Source organism: Erithacus rubecula (assembly GCF_903797595.1).
Source record: "Erithacus rubecula genome assembly, chromosome: 11".
NCBI lineage: Eukaryota > Metazoa > Chordata > Aves > Passeriformes > Muscicapidae > Erithacus > Erithacus rubecula.
This window is the reverse complement of record NC_136663.1, coordinates 6462698-6479431: the sequence shown is the minus strand read 5'-3', so window position 1 is coordinate 6479431 and position 16734 is coordinate 6462698. Positions and strand designations below refer to the sequence as shown.

Here is a 16734-nt window from a genome sequence, read left to right as displayed (position 1 = left end):
AAACCTTTGCAATCTTGCATCAGTTCTTTTGGCTTTATTTTTAAGCCAACATAGAGGAAAGAAGTGATTACAGGGTTGGCAGATCCTTTCACCTGGGCCAGGTGAAGAGCCCTGCTGCTGCACACCCCTCCAGTGCCCCTGAACTCCTGGTGTCCCTGGGGCAGTGCAGGGGCAGGGCTTGGCAAGGTGGGAGCCCAGCCCGACACCTGAATGTTTACACTCCCTTACAAAGGCTCATTCTGACCCAGACCAGAAGCTGAATGTAAGAACACACGGGGTAAAAGGTCAGTTTCTTACTCCAGGTAACTCTGCCTCTGTGTGCTTAGTGCATTATCAGCTGTGTATAATATTAAACACAGGCATATAGTTTACTGATGCTTTAATTTGGTGTTTCCCTGCACTGCTGTTTAAAATAATCTATTTCCTCAAAAAAGAATGATATGCATACTGGATGTGTTAAATTTATTAAGGTCATAGATGACTATTTGCAGAGCACCACACTTAATGTAGTATTTTTGTACTGTAATGGAAGCATGCCTTCCTTGGGTTCTTTTCCACATATTAAATTGTATTTATTTACCTGTATTTATAACTGTGCGATTTTTAAATATGTTTTAAAAATAAACTTTGTCTGTGGCTTCAAATATTTCAAAATCTCTTTTTGACCTGGAAAGGGTCTTGACTTCAATTACTTAAACTGAAAGGAGGGATCAAAGTCTCCATCTGAAAGGATTTTTAAAATTAGGTCTTCTATTGTTTACCGTGTGAACATGCTTCTCTACTTAAAAATCAACTCCAGAAGATGCTTATGTTCTCATTTTTCCTAAATTCATTGTTTCTCTGAGGCAGAGTTATTTTTAGAATTGATTTTTATTTCAACATGCTGATCAATTATACTTACAACTGGAATTTATACCAGCTGAGGCTGCCCCAAAGGGTTCTGCACATACAGCCCATATGAGGAAAATGGGGAAAAAGCAGATAAGAATTTTTCCTGAAGACCATGCAATAATTAAAACAGAAATAACAATATCACAACCCAAACTTTGTGAAAAGCAAAGCCAGCATGCAATGACTGAGATCACTAGTCAAGCAATTTCCCATAGACCACCATAGGAACAGCATTTTTCAGTTCTGTCTTTCATGGGATGAGGTAAAAGTGCTGACAAGGATGAAGTTATTCCTACTCTGCTTTTGCTGTGAGACATCAACGTAAGCACATGAGGGATAAAAATTCCTGTGAGCTGCTGTGGACAGAAAAGCTGAGAGCTAGTGAGTAGCTGTGACAGTGACAGCACAGGGAGAAGCAGGACTCCCTCCATGGACATGTGGGCTGCTCCCAAGCAAACAGCAGATACAGCCATGGTTTGCCTGCAGAAGGAAAGCTCTGTCAGAAAAAACAACTGGATAAAACCTATGGCTTTAACCAGAACCTTCCACCAAGAAACAAAGGGAACAGACACTAAAACCCCATTAGCCCTTAGGTTAGGACAAAACTGACTGTGGGCTCTTGACACTGGTGTGTTTTGCTGGAAAATGTTAAAGCTAATTTAGTTCTTTTTGTTCAAATGCACTGACAAAGCAGCAGCAGGAAAATCCTTTGGTTATGTGCTCCATAGGGAACCCAGATCAGGAACACAGCACTGACACAGGAACACAGTGGGAGAAAAGCATCAGTAGCAAATCCACATAGAAAACTGCTCAAAAATCACTGGTAAAGAGATCTGAAAACATAAATCACCCACTCCAGTCATGCAGTAACTGTTTTCAACAATTTTATAGCATTTGTCCACCGTGGCTGTCTGTGCTGCCCCTATTCAGGTTAAGCTTGCAGTACACCTGAGGGACACAAAGGTGCTGCTTCCCACTTCAGTGAGGGCAAGCAGAGGGTAGTAATTTGTCACTGATCCAATCCTGCCTCCCACAAACAGTCTGCAAAAGCTAGAAGGCACAAATCCTATACAGGAAATTCCTGGAAATTCTGAACAGAGCTCTGAAGCTTGTACAGGGAGCCACTCTCCCACCTCTTCCAGTTGCCACAAGTGGTGTGAACAGCATGGCTTGAGCTGCCATAGTCACAAAGGACATCTGTGATAGAAGAGAAACCAAAACAGATAATTCAGTTTAGACTTCAGAAGCTGAACCATCCCTACATTTCTTACTACTCAACATGTCACACGTCCTCTACTTCTGTCATGAAGTGTCACTGAGCCCAGCAGATTTACCTCTCACCTCTCCTCCTGCTGCTGGTCCTGTGATCCTATAAAAGTTGTCACCCCTCAGGGGTTTTTTTTTCAGTCTATTGCATCTACCAGAGTCCCAAAAGTCACATTTCTATGTGAAGTCCTTACACGTGAGGAAAACAGAGCAGCAGAGGAAATTTCTGAGTATGAAGAACTGAAGACCATGATAAAGCAGAAATTTGGGGTAAAATGACAGCACTATTCCACACAAACATTGCCAACTCTAGTGATCAAAGAACATCAACAGGCTTAAAAGTTAAAAACAAACAAACAAATACAACTCAAAACCTGTTTTCTATTTTTTGCTATGATGTATATCCACTTGGGGATTTTACTTTTGTTTTTTTTTAAATCCACAGAAATGCCAGGAGTCACAAGAAATCAAGACTCTCACACATATCTCTGTTCCCTGTGCACAAGTTTTTTTAAGTAAAACACCAAATGTGACCATAAAAAGTGAGAGGCAGCATCAAAACACATCCTGTCTTTTCCTCTTCAGTTTAGGCAGGAATAAAGAAACAAGAATCCACACAGTCACCAGATCTGAGAATATTTCTTTTTAATTTAAAACAGTTGCAACAATGTCATTCACAGCCTTTCTCATCTCAGACAAATACTCTCCAGAAATTTAACAGTGCTTCAAGCAAACAACTCTTAATGGTGCAAAGTAAACCAGGACAGACACTTCCAGGATACAACAGTAAAACCACTGAAAAGTGAGCAGAAATCAGACACCAATCTCAGCCATTAAGGTAGGAAGGGTGACAGGGAAAATAATAAAATGTCCAGTTACATATTTTGCATAGACTTCCAATGCATGAAAACAGCAAAGAGGGTAAAAATGGCTGCTGCCAGGATGGAGAACAAAAGGAATCAGTTGGAGAGGTTTCTAAAGAAATCAAATGAGCTCTGGTTGCACCCACATTCTGAATGTGTGCTGGGACCTGGTGGAGGCTGCCTGAATCAAAGACCTGGGCTGATGTTGGTTTCACTTACACAAAAGTCAGTCAGAGGTAATGGCACTGAACCCAGTAGAGTTACAAGCTCAATTGGAGCTCAGAAACATCTACACTTGTTTTAAAACCAGAGCTCTGAATAAATTTATTTTTATCCTAATTATATTTTAGCTAGGAAAATTAAATAGGAGTTTGTGTCTACATGTGTTTTGGAGACTGGAGATTATGACTCTGAATGAGGAGACTACTGGATCCAGCATGCTGCTAGGAATGAGAGAAGAAGAGAAAATCAAGGAAAAGTTACTGAATTTTTCTTCCTTTCTATCTCCTAACCTAAATGTATCATACAAAAAAGGAAAAATAAGTCTGAGGAACAAAAGCATTATTTACTGCCAGGTCCTGGCTTGCCACGATTCTTGGGTCAGATTGTCTCAAAGAGCTCACAGTGATTTTTCTTTCTCCATTCTTTTTTCTCAAGAAGCTCCCAGCAGCTCCCCAGCACCAGACAGGCAGTGCCCAGACTGTGTCCCTGCTTTAGCACATTCAGAGTGCAGCAGGCACAGCCTGGCAGGTCACTCATCTCTTCAGTACAGCCTGTTTCAGAGGGGCTTCTGCAGTGCTGGAGTGTAAAAAACACCCCAAACCCAACTAAACTCCTCCCCCCTGAGAAGTCAGGAGTTTATATTCTGCTCCTCCAGGTTTATGATGCTCTTCACACAAAACCCATCACAAAAGGGAGACAACTGAACCAGTCCCTTGAAAAAAGGAGGGAGGCCACTGTTTTGGGAGAGAATAAAGTAATTCCTCAAGCACCTGATTGAAAAACTTCTAACATATTTTAAACTGTTTTACTTTAGAAAACCTGCAATCCTTTCCCCTAAAATGCTCCCTGCACTCCTGACTAACTTTGGTTTGGGCAGGTAAAACATTAAAGTTACAAACTGAGAAGAACTCCAGGACCTGAGCTGCTCCAATTCACTTACCACAGCCAGCCAAGGGCCCTCTCTTTTCATTTACTCCACATTTCTCAATAAAAAGGCAGCAGCCACTAGATCTTGGTAGTTTCTAAATAGCCCTTTAAGTTCATGAGGCAAGAGGGAAGCTGTTGTGTTGGACTTCCTTGGAATATACATGGGAATTGAAGAAAAAAGTTAAAGAAAGGGTGGGAAAAAAGGCCTTTTCTCCTTCTTCTACTGCCAGAATGAAAAAACACACAGACACACAGAAGTTTTGCTCTTTCACTTTAAATAGAAGATGTATCACTGCATAATTTGCTGATCCCATTTTCAAACCTGTCACTTTCTGGTAAAGCCCTCAAATATCCAAAACCTGGAAGAAGGAGAGAAATTACTGGCAGCTTTTATTTCATCCAGAAGTGGTGGCTCAATAAGCACAAGGCAGCTGAATCTCACAGGGGCCACTCATTAATGTGCCAGGACATTGCACTAATGTGTCCACAAGAGCTCTAAGTGCAGGCAGCTTTCCCAGCAATTAGATACCTTTACACTCTACAGAACTATTGCACTGGAATTTCTCTCACAATCTTTTAAGATAAAAACCTGATTAAAATACCAACAGTGGTTTTTTGGCTCTCTGTGAGGCTTTATGACCAGCAGGAGAATTATTTTTCCCCAGACACTGCAAAAACTAAAATGCCTTTCTCATAACCAGATGTTTAATTTGGGTTCTCTTCTGTAATGTGTAGCTGCCTGAATTTTGCTATTAAAACTTGCAGGCACTAACTGCAGAGAAAATGTAATAACACCTCTGGCTCTCTTGCACTCTGGGAAAAAAAAAAAAAAAATTTGACTGCTGCAATTTATTTTGAGGGCTAGGTAACATTGTACAAGGCAACTCCAGCCTCTAAGCAGTGTCCAACACTGTGAACCTTTGGGTTTCTTCTTTTTTTTGGAACCATGGAAGGTTTTGCACTCACCATTGTAATTTTTCTACAATGAGTGTTTTCAAATATAATTTTAAAACCCACGTACGTATTCTCACCTGTGAAAAACACTTAAATAAGACACACCAAAAAAAAAAATAAAATAAACAAACCCCACAAGGACAGGAAAGGCCAGCCCCTGCCTGCCCACCCCATCATCCCTGCCAGAGATATCAAACCCCTTTTAGAAGGTATCTCTTGAAGAGATCAGATTATTGATACATTGGTAAGTTTAAAGAAAGCAAAAATAGCAATTCAAGGGTGTTTTTATTGTTTGGTTTTTGTTATTGTTGGTTCTTGTTGTTTTCTTTTTTTTAAGGGAGGAAAAGAGGGGTAAATCAATAAATCAGAAAACTTGCTAAGCAATTTCCCCCACTCAGATATGAAAGTCAATGTTTAAGCAATCTTTAGCAGAAGGCAGGATTGCACTGTGAGTACTTTGTCAGTAGGTTGGTTTCAGATGGAATATGAGTGGTCTAGATACAAATTTCCCTGACATAAATATAATGGGACATTAGACCCCTCTTCCCCTCCTCCATAAGAAAACCAAATTTAAATACAGCCTTGCCTTTCCTCAGGGTGTGCATTTGATTTTGTAGTCAGAAAGTCTTCTGCCTTTAGCCATCTGTAATCCTGAAACTGTTGGTAGAACTTACAAGATGAACATTCAAGTGAAGATGAAGAAACCTATGTCTGCTAAAATAAAATTTTTCTTTGGCAAAAAATGCAGAGGGCACTGACAGGAGATTGCTCCTGTCTCCATTAGTCTCAGGCTTATGCCTGGAAAAGTCAAATCAAGATACTGTACCACTGAATTCCAACAGATAGAACTTCAGCTGACTTTTCTCACTGCACTGAAAATAATCTCTGAAATAAAACATTCTGCATTGAAGAACAGCCACAAACCCCCTCCCTTCAAATGATTTCTCTACATGATCTGTATTCTGGATGAAAACTCAGGCTCCCAGTCACCAAAGACATAAATATTTGTTTGTGGTCTTCAAAGGATGCACAGACAGGGCAGGCAGGAGCTGGGCTGAACTGTTTTTGCTCAACACTGAAGCTTCCATATTCTCCACACACTAGCTGCAAACTCCACCAGAAATCCACATGGCCTGTAAGGTGTATAAATTTAAAACAATGTCCTATACAGCACCTAATAGAAATCTTCCGTCTAACACTTAAGGCGGCATCAAATGATTGTTTTTAAATACACTATAAACACCCCACGTTTTCCTTTGCTTTTTGGCAGTCCAAGGGTTAAGGGGTCTTTTGTTGGTTTTACATTTTTATTGTATGCTTTTTTTTGGGCAGGTTAAAAAGGCTTATGGCTTCTTAAGGCCAGGTGTTAGATTAGAGGCCTAACTCGGTATCCTGTGGTAAAAATAAATGTAGCCCAGGTCTTTGGGAGGTCGTTCTGAGGCACAGACTCTGAGGTCGTTGTAGATAACCCATCTGAAAGGAAAACAAGATTGATGACATTGCATGAGTATAAAAATCACCACAGGTTTATGTGGGACTTCTCAGACCCAAACGTCAAAGAGTTTAAAATCTAAAATTAGAAATTAGGCATTGCAACGAGAACAAAGGATCAGAGAAACAGCAGAACCAGCTGGCAAAGTCAGGAATTGAAAAGGAGGAGGGATGTGCAGAGGCATGTGTAGTTACAGCTCAAATGAAGGGAAGTCAGAGATTCCCAGTGTCAAATAATGGGAGTACCACATCAGTATCAGCCCATAGCTCCATGGGTTTCTATTGATGGGCAACAAAAGGAAGTTGGGGGGAACTCAGATAAACTAAGCCAGCTACAGAACCAATGCCCCAGAATGAATAGAGATTTAGAATGGCAAGCACAGGAGAGCCAAAGGTACATTTCACCAAAGACTTCAGTGGGATCAGAACTGACTCTGTGACAATTTTCATTTTTTTGTTGAGAAACCTACAGATGGTAACAGCCCATGTTGTCTGCCATGAGCATGCCCTGCTCTGCACAGATGCTTCAAATCAAACATTTACTCATCCCAAGTGTCTCTCCCAGCTGCACTCACCTTCCTTCCTTTCTGAGGTGACAAACATAGTGGCCACTCATCGTGGATGTTCCCATGTGGCTGATGAACCCAAACAGCTCATACCCTGTTTAAAGAAATATAAATGGCACCCTAAGTCTTTTACTGCTACCACTGCAATATGACTCCAGGGGAAATGTTCTTTCTAATACTGGAGAAGCAGCTAAGCAGTCCAAACTCAGACTCTGCATCCCCAAACACAGTTTCTGTTAACATTGCAGCATGTTCCCAACTTAACTAGTGGCTCAGATTCACTGTCAAACTTATCAGACCAATCCAAATCAAACCCACAGAGATCTGTGCATATACAGCAGGGCTGTGATCACAGCCCCTACCAGGAAAGAAAACAACAGATTCATTCCCAGTTGACAAGAGTACCATAGAAAGTGCCAAACAGGGAGTTCATTCTGCACACAAATTAGCTATATCTGTACATGTGATCACAGATCTTCTATAAATACAAAACCACAGTAGTTTCTATTTCAGCAGCCCATAGAAGAGATGACAGGAAAGAATGCTCTTCCTTTAACAAAAGGACAATTGCTATGCTTGAAATCTCTGGAGAACTCAGCACTGGTTCTTGATTCCCACCCATTCATGCTGTTCACCTGAATTACTACCTAAAGAGTACTCTATTTCAGGATATTGCATAAGGACATGGGCCTGGATTTTGCTGGAAAGGGCTTTCTGGAGCCATTTTATAGAATCATGTTGGTTATCAGCATTTCAGGCACTCAGAAAAGGATCTCAGTCTATAAAGGCTAAGTACCACAAAAAATAATTATTCCAAGTGTGGGATTTTTTTTTAATCCTAGTGATAATCACTGTTTCCCATGTCTCCAAAATACTTAAGGTTGATATTTATGAAGTTAATATACAACCAGAGACACAAAAATCAAATTGTCTGGCAATTTTTTTTTCCTAAGATCTTTACATTCAAGACCAGAGGTAGAAGTTTAAAACACACTGCAGGTATTAAAACTGGTCACTAAAGTCCCTTCAAAAAACTTTGTGACATCCTTAGCACCTCCACTGAGCTTTTGTACTCCAGTGCTGTGACACCTCCAGGAGGTTCTTCTCAACTTTGCCTGCTGTACATTAGCCCCATCTTGTGGTTTATTTAGCAGTAATATGACAGAGAATCTCAACCAAAAGACAACAAAACATGCAGTTGCAACTATACCTGTGGTATTGTGAATAAGGAATTGGTTGAAGGAATTATCAAATCACCCAGCAGACCACAGGAGGACAGAAACTTAGGTGGTCTGTAACAGCAGTGTTGTCTTTAGGATGCTCAGCCTCTGAAGATTTAAGCATTCTAACTTTTCTTTGACATTTTATCTTATAACAGAACAAAAAATAAACCTAGGCCAGGAGAGAATTGTGTGCTCTGGTAGCAAGAAATTTAGGGCTTGGGCTATTCAGTGAGCTCAAGGACAAAGTTTTCTGAGCAAACACAGCCCACAGAACTCAGCAGCCCACTGAGCTGGATTCAGCCCCAGAAACAAGACTGGAAGTAAATGTCTGGATCATGTCCAAAAAACCTACAATAACTAATTTCAAAACAGGAAAGAGCTCTATGAACGGAGTGGGTGTGACACAACAAAATGACAGCCAGGTCTAAGTGAAGCAGAACTTACTTCCAGGGCCATCTTTGATCCTGGGTCCCTCAGACCCTGTGTCTGCAAGGATATTGGCATTAGCATTGTTCTCCATGTCCATCGTGTCCAAAGCAGGGTCACTCTCTTCCTCAGGGTCAGGGTGGCTGAAGATCCAGTCCAGAGCACGCTCCAAGTTATTGTTCTGCCAGTCAATCAATCAATCAATCAATCAATCAAAAGAGCAGCCTTTAATACACTCTCCAACATCACACTGCCACTCATCAGCCTTTGAACAGAGTAAGGATCATGTTTACAGCACTTAAAAATTGTAAGATACCTCTATCTCCCTGGAAAATAGCACTCAGCAAGCACTCTGCAAAAGTTGACATATGGAAAAGGAATTATCCCACACTAAGACCCACTGCCCCAGGTTCTTATCTTGCAGACACACAGTCTGCAGGCATCCAGGTTATTTTTCAACAGGGAAATTTTCCTCACTGCCTTCCACACTTTACCATTCTAGTGAAACACACAAACCCCTTCCCCACTCCAGAGAAGTCAGGCATCCTACACTTTGCCAGGATAGTTCCAGGCTCATCATCCACTAATTTCTGTACACATTTCAAAGGCATCTGAGCATGCACATGCACAAAGCACAGAACACAAAACCAAACCCCAGCCACCAATACCCCATGAACTCACTGTTGCCTTCAGTGCCTGAATTGCCAGATTCCTTTGGAATCCCATGGAAATGATCATTGCAACCATCTCTTCAGGAGGCTGGTTATCTAGCCCTACAGCTCCTAAAGCAGCTGCCCCACTGGAAGCAACTTCTCCAAATGCAGGTGTGACCAATGGCTCAGCAAAGTCTGGAACAAACAAACATTCATCAGTTCCTTCTTTTGCCTCAACTGGAAAGTCAACAACAAACACAAACAAACAACACACAGGACCTCAAAAGCACTCCTGAAATCAATATAAGTTCATTTCACTGGCAAATAAATTCAGACTTAGATGTGTGGAAAGCCTCAAAAACAACAAAGTGAATGTGCACATTACAAAATATCTAGGTGCACATGCTCATACTGAGCAGACTGGAATAATCTGGCACATTGCAGAAGTGAAACAACTGCAGGAAAGCAGCAAAGATTGGTATGGAAGCAATGATGGCATCAGGATAATAAACAATCCAGTGCATAGATGTAAAATGAACTGATTCCATATCTAAAAATGTCTGCTAAGCCCAAGTGAAACTCATTCCCAATTTACACAAGCAACACAAAAGCTCATGGTGAAGCGTGAACTCAACCAAAACTGGAGTTTCCTGGCAAGGGAGTACTCAGATGCACTCAGTGCTGAATCATGAGTCCAAACTTTGCATGGATGAAACACAGGAAGTGGAGAACATCTAGCAGCCCTATCCATTACTAGACAGCCCAAGTATGGCATGAATGCTCCAGCCTGAGCTAGAGAAGGCTGATATGGAAGAAAAGCATCCAGACCACAGGATTCTTTGTACTTACACTCGGTCACAAGTCAGCTCCCCCTTAGCAGCACGGACCTAGCCAAAGGGTGGAAACAGAGCTGGCCCACACCAGTGGTGAGGACAGGACTTCTGGTGTAGCTTAGTTTGTTGTCTTCTTCTAGGCAGAGGATACCACATAATGGTCAAGATCTGCACATCCCAGAAGCAGCTTAGGAAAATTCACTCACACCTCCAGGTTTCCCAGGTGGGGAAGGGAGACCGTTGTTTCTCTGTCACACATCATAAAATTTCTACTGACTGCCAAAATCCACAACCAGGAGCTGAGTTTAACTTACACCCTCAAGTCACTGACCTGGTTCTTCCATGTGTGCAATGATCCAGTTGAAAGCGACTTCAGCACCCAGGTTGCCTGTATAGTACACAGCTTTCCGACATGCTTCCAAAGGAAAGCCCATCTCTGCCAGCTGCATAACTGAGGACTCATCAATATCTAGGGCTACAAAAGAGGACCTTCTAAAATATAAAAGTCTAATTTCATCCATTGTATTATATTTCTTATTGTTATTTATGGTGCCATATATTACAGTACATATTGCTTGGATCTGGTTTGGTACTTCAATAAACCCACAGCCAGCAGAAAACAGCCTTGTACAAAGCATTACAGTAGTTGTTAGGGACTTACTGATAATCTTTGGTCTCAGTAGGGACAAAGATCCCCATACAGACCATTAAATCCTGATGAATTCCCACAGGACATTATTTTAAAATACCTCAGCACTGGATTTCAAGGGGTGAGAAGTCAGGTGCTGAGCTCAGCTAAAGATGGCAGCCAAAACCAAGCACCTCTCAAAGCAGGATCTTGCAGGTTAGAGAAATAACAGCTGCCAGATCAGGCAGTCTCTGGATGACAAGGTCAGACAGCTTTATGTGAGATCAGAGTGCAGAGGGAGCCAGGATCCAGTAACTGTGACCCCCAGAACTGCAAGATCCTCCTGAGGAGCAGCAGGCAGAGGAGCAGCTCATGTTCTGGCTATACTAACTATCTAAGAGAGTCTTGCACACATGAAGTAAACACTGAACAAGCTTTTATTTGGAAGCATGCAGGGAAAGGTTCCATGCATCTCTATGAGGAGAGAGAAGCCATTAGCTGAGCAAAAGCATCATTTTTTAAGCAATATTAAAATGAGATACGTACACTCCACAAAATGGTTCGCCATGTGATCTGAAAAATCAACAATGGGGGAAAAACAGGGAAAAGGACTTATATGAAGTATAAGTAGATCTATATGGGTAAAACAATTCCATATTTTTAAACACATAGAAATATTTGACCTCATGGAGACAGGGAAGTTTCAACCTTTCTTCCCTGATGTTTTTGCCATGAATTAGAGCAAGGCTATTTCTCTAACTCAGTTCAGAGCAAAGAGTAACTGATACTATAAACCAGTAGGAAATAAAGCTGGCCTAAGCAAGAATCTTAAAAATAAAGTACCATCATCCATATATTTACACTAAAACTAGGTCAGTCCATTCAGCAAGAGGATAAGAAGGTACAGGCTTTTGTGAGGAACTTACATAGATGAGGGATGGAATTAAAACCTTCAGAGAACTGAATTTTATCATATTCTTGCTCTGCACACAATTCCAGGTACTAGCTTTCTTTCACATATATAGAGCAAATATTATTATAAATATCCAAGCAAAGAGGGGCACTCATGTCATGAGAGCAGTTGTATTACTGTTTTGTGTTAAATACTGAGGCACTCAAACTTCAGTCATGTGGGGAAAGTGCAACCACCTGGGTCTAAGATCACACCATAAAAACATGATTTTACTTGCCATAAACTATTTTATTCTCCAGGGAAACGCAGGGAATAAAGGAGAAGGATATTTAATATCCTTGTTTCTGAACTTTACCATTAAAAAAATTGTATTTAAGGAAAAAAAACTGTATTTAAGGAAAAAAAAAAAAAAAACAGCACAGCATTTTAATCACGCCCTTTCTGCTCCACAAACATTATAGTCAGCTGTTTGCCACCTTCTCCTTGAGACAGAGCTTTTTTTAGTGGGCTGTGCAGCCCACATACATCCAGAGAAGAGGATTGTGCATGCAGGCACAGCTGCTAGGGTCTAACAATTCTTGTGTTTTTTAAATGAATAAAATTTAGAGTGTTAGTCTATGCCTGGAAAGCTGTTCTCTTAAACTGTAGTCCTTTGTGTATTAAGTATTGATGTACTGTGCTGGACCTGGGAAGTGCACAGTGACCTTACTCCAAGGATGGATGACAAGGATAAAGTCACATGACTTTATCCCATGGACATGCACTGAAGGTTCTCTGGAGAGAGTCAAGAACAGCAACAATTATCAAACCTTCTAGAGAAAGGTCTTCCAACCCATGGCAAGGGGCCTGTAACTTAATGATCTTTCAGATCCCTTCCAACCCCAAACACTGGGATTCTATAATAAATTCCCAAAACAGAAAAGCTGGAAGAACTAGGGTTGGCCAGTAGGGAGGAAAAAAGGCTGTGGGCAGTACAGAGCTGGATTTTTGTTCATAGTTCCAGTGAAGATTAAAGAGAATCCATAGAAGGAAAGGGGAATACAGGGGAGAATAAGTCAGTAAATACCTTTTGGGTCATCAGGAATGACAATGGGAGGAGCAATGTCTGGGAGCTCCTCTTCTCCTGGCTGGAGCCCCCTGGCCCGAAGGTGACTGATATCCAGGAAATCTGGCATGTCTATAGAAACATCTACAAAAGCAGAGAAATGGGCTAAGCTTCTGCAGCCAGCAAAACAACCTTATGGTGCAACCTACCCCTTCAGAAAGGGGACTCTGGTACTCAGGGTACAGGAACAGACAGGATTCCCCTTCTGAAAAGAGTTTTTCGAGAAATTTGGAACTTCAAAGCACAATTTAACTAGCTCAGATTACATGAAACTGTGTTTTAACTGCACAGACCTGATTTTAACAAATTTAACCAATTTTTTTAAAAAGGGAAAAATATTCAATTAGGATCTTCACAGTACAAACTTAAGACTTGAGTCAGGTCCTCACTATAGTGTGCACATCTATTAATTATCTCAGATAGAAAGGTAAGTAAAACAAGCACATACCAAGCTTTTTGGGTATCCAATCAAGGCCAAAGGTGAATTTCTTTATCTGCACCACTAAGTACTCAGGAAAGGAAGCAAAACGGGAAGTCCTGGGAAGGACAAGAAACACAAATCATTGAAATTTGACAACAGAATCCCCAGCAGCACAGATCTCAGTTCCTCATGCACACAGAGATGAGCTAGCACGTGTTGATACAAAGGATCCAACCCTATAAGCACTTAAACTTCAACTCTCAACAACCAGACTGCATCACTTCTTGGAGTCTGAACATTGAGAACAATTAATTTCCTGCTCAGTTCATCATTACCACTCCTGCAAGGCCTGATCTGCACATCACATGGATGAGCCCCTACACCAATGTGATGCCAGTGCTCACTGTGCTTTTGTGTGTTTCTCTCTGCACCATGTCCAGTAGCAAGATAAGCATAGAGCACAGTTTTTAACAGGCAGCCAGACACACACTTACTTAACTCCTGCAGATTTTGCTTGAAGGGCACTGCTCCAGAAATCCTCTACATTGCTTGGTTCAGAAAAGGCCTGCAGACATGCTCTAAATGGGATCTTGGCACGGACCAGCTCTGGCAGAGGTCTCCTTGCAGCTTCTGCTTCTCTCCTCTTCAATTCATAGGCAATTAATTCATCTGAGAAATACACACAACACTAGAAGCTAATGAACATTGTCATGGCTAGGTGTTCCTCATCAGGCTTATTTCTGTAAGTTTTAGAAATACAAAAATCTACTTAGCAATAAAAGCTTTACATGTTTTTAACTAGACATCAAATCTTTTTGTCTGCACTGAGGTCAGGAGCTACACTTACAGCCACATCTTTAAGGTTTCTGTTTATAGTGACAACACAGAACTGGAAATACCAGGACACAGGCAATAAAAACTCTGCCATGACAGCCAAAATCCTGTGTGAACAGTAATGCCACAGAGCCACTTTATCAGAACTCAATCTGAGTTGGAAAGTTATGTCTATCTATCTGTGTCATCAGATTTTTTAGAAGGCCAGGATTATGTATGATCTAGAAAAAGTCTTGACACTGGCAAGCTGAGCAGTGCCATATGGTAAATTCACAAACTAATCTGTCTCCTGAGTCATTACCTGGAAATAACATGTTCTTTTATAAGCAACGGAGTCATCACTGAAACTGATGAACAAAGAATGCAAAGTTCTCCTAAACTTCTTTCCCAGTGCAAGGAATTGTAGGCTAGGTAAAAATTAGGTAGATTTCTCTGCCTTATGGTATTTCAGAGGATCTCATCAAACAATAAAATTAGAACCTTCTGGTTTTAAAATATTTTAAACATTCAGATTATGTCGGAAATCAGAGGCACATCTCCTTTCATGTTCCTGTGATGTCCCTTTCACTTCTACCTCAAAAAACACATTTATTATGTTACTCTGCAAGGCTCTTCACTACTGACTGCAGATACAACCACAACCTGTCAGTGCCTCCCTCCTGCTCCCAGGTCTTCAATCTCCTCGGCCATTTTTTCCTTTAAAAACAAGGGTGCTTTTCACAGGCAAGAGAAAAAACACTCCTGCTTATTAAATCAACATCCAACACTTCATCCTCCTTCTCTCATTCCCTGAAGCACAGAACATCAAAATTGTGCATTTTAGATCTATAGATGACAAACTACCTTATACCCATCCCTATTCTCTATGCCATATTAGATCTTATTATCTGCTGCTAAAGAACAGAAAGCAGATTTGGGTTGTTTTGGTTTGAGGGTTTTTTTGTGAGAGTGTGTTTTTAAAAGATGTCATTTTTATGTTCGGTTCCTTTTTTACAACACAGAAGTTCCCACAAACCGTTTCACTGTCCAGGACAAAGGAGATTCAGTGCTGGTGGGGATCTCTGGGCACAAAGTGGTACATGCCTGGGTCAAGCAGAGCAGTTTGCTCCTTTACCTTTGTTTGTTGCTGCCTCCATGGCCACAGGCAGCTGCATGATGTAGTCCACCCTCTCCGTGTAGCGCACCTTCCTGGACTGGCAGCACTGCGTGCGCTCCTCCACCAGGAACCGGAACACGTCACTGGGGTTTTCTGAACCCACAGGGTTCCTCTGAAAGGAATATTACATCAAATCACTTCTGTGGACATCATTAAAATGACCAGAAAACCAAAAGGCTGCTGGTTGTTTTCAGGCAAGCACAAAGACACTGATCTGGCAGCTCAGCTCACAATGGATCGCGTGCAGAGCTCTGGCACCTACAGAGAAAACCACTGAAGTCCAAAATTGCTGCACTCACAGCAGCATCTTTCTACACACAGGAACTTGTAGGGATGCACCCCAGAACCTGACTGAATCAAGAACAGAAGGTAGGAAGCTGGCAAGTTACAGTAAAGACAGAAAGCTCAGATAAATAACATGGAGCATCCTCTCAGCAATAGAATTGCTCCGACCACTCTGAATATGTACTGAAACAGAACAAGCAACTTGTAGCTCATTATCCAGATGGGAATGTCATGCAAATAATATACCTCCTCTTTGTTGCTCATGTTAATGTCTGTTATCAGGCAAGAAACAGAAAAGTCTCTTCTAACCACCCTATAATCAGTACATGTATTTAGGGATGTGGAACATTATGCATACAAATGTGAGTAACTTCATCTAGAGACTGAACACATGAATAAATAGCCTTGATTCTTGGGGAAAATGGGAAAACGAGGGAGGAAGGGTAAACAAGAAATGCTTTACATCAAAACTGCATGTATTTGTAAATTCCTTTTCAGAAAGACACCATTAAAATTCACAGTATGATTCCTTTACACACAGCACTGAGCTGGAGCTTGGTGGAACTAAAGCTTTATTCAGAAATATTCAACTGACAAACAGCCACTCTGCTTTCAGCAGGGGAATCCTTCCTCCCATGATTCAATAACATACAGCTGGGATTTGTAAAACAGCTGGACAGGGTAATTAATTTGCTCCCAACAATTATATGAATTTGAAACAATAACAATAATAATCACAATACCCGATTCATTAATATTCCATGACACACTTCAATATGATAAACAGGAATAGCAATTTAAAAGGTCACATATGTTTATGAATCTTATTGCCTGTACAATGATGCTTGACCTCTTTATATTTGTTAGCAGTATAACTGGCTCTGTTCATGGTCATGCAAGAGTCTGAAGTAAAGAAGAGGAAGAATTAAGGAAGCAAATGTTTCTACAACTAAATACATTTTATTTAGTCCCACCTTCTACATATCTAAGGCTAAAAATAATGTAACCAAAAAAATGAGCCCCTCATATAACAGGTTTGCCTTCATTGTCTAATATAACCAGAAAAAGAAGCAGCAA

The 16734-nt window shown here is 41.0% G+C and overlaps 1 protein-coding gene across 1 annotated transcript in view; it reads right to left on the bottom strand.

Annotated features, from left to right (window-relative positions):
• Positions 1-2787: 2787 nt before the first annotated feature.
• Positions 2788-16734, bottom strand: part of USP13 (ubiquitin specific peptidase 13) — a 48710-nt gene continuing 34763 nt past the window's right edge. The window contains exons 12-21 of the mRNA XM_079314651.1: positions 15331-15484; positions 13877-14051; positions 13410-13498; positions 12923-13045; positions 11490-11516; positions 10647-10790; positions 9511-9677; positions 8848-9010; positions 7190-7274; positions 2788-6596 (exon numbers count right to left, since the gene is read on the bottom strand). Coding sequence (XP_079170777.1) covers positions 6503-6596; positions 7190-7274; positions 8848-9010; positions 9511-9677; positions 10647-10790; positions 11490-11516; positions 12923-13045; positions 13410-13498; positions 13877-14051; positions 15331-15484 — 1221 coding nt within the window. The 3' untranslated portion in view covers positions 2788-6502. The remainder of the gene's footprint in view (positions 6597-7189; positions 7275-8847; positions 9011-9510; positions 9678-10646; positions 10791-11489; positions 11517-12922; positions 13046-13409; positions 13499-13876; positions 14052-15330; positions 15485-16734) is intronic.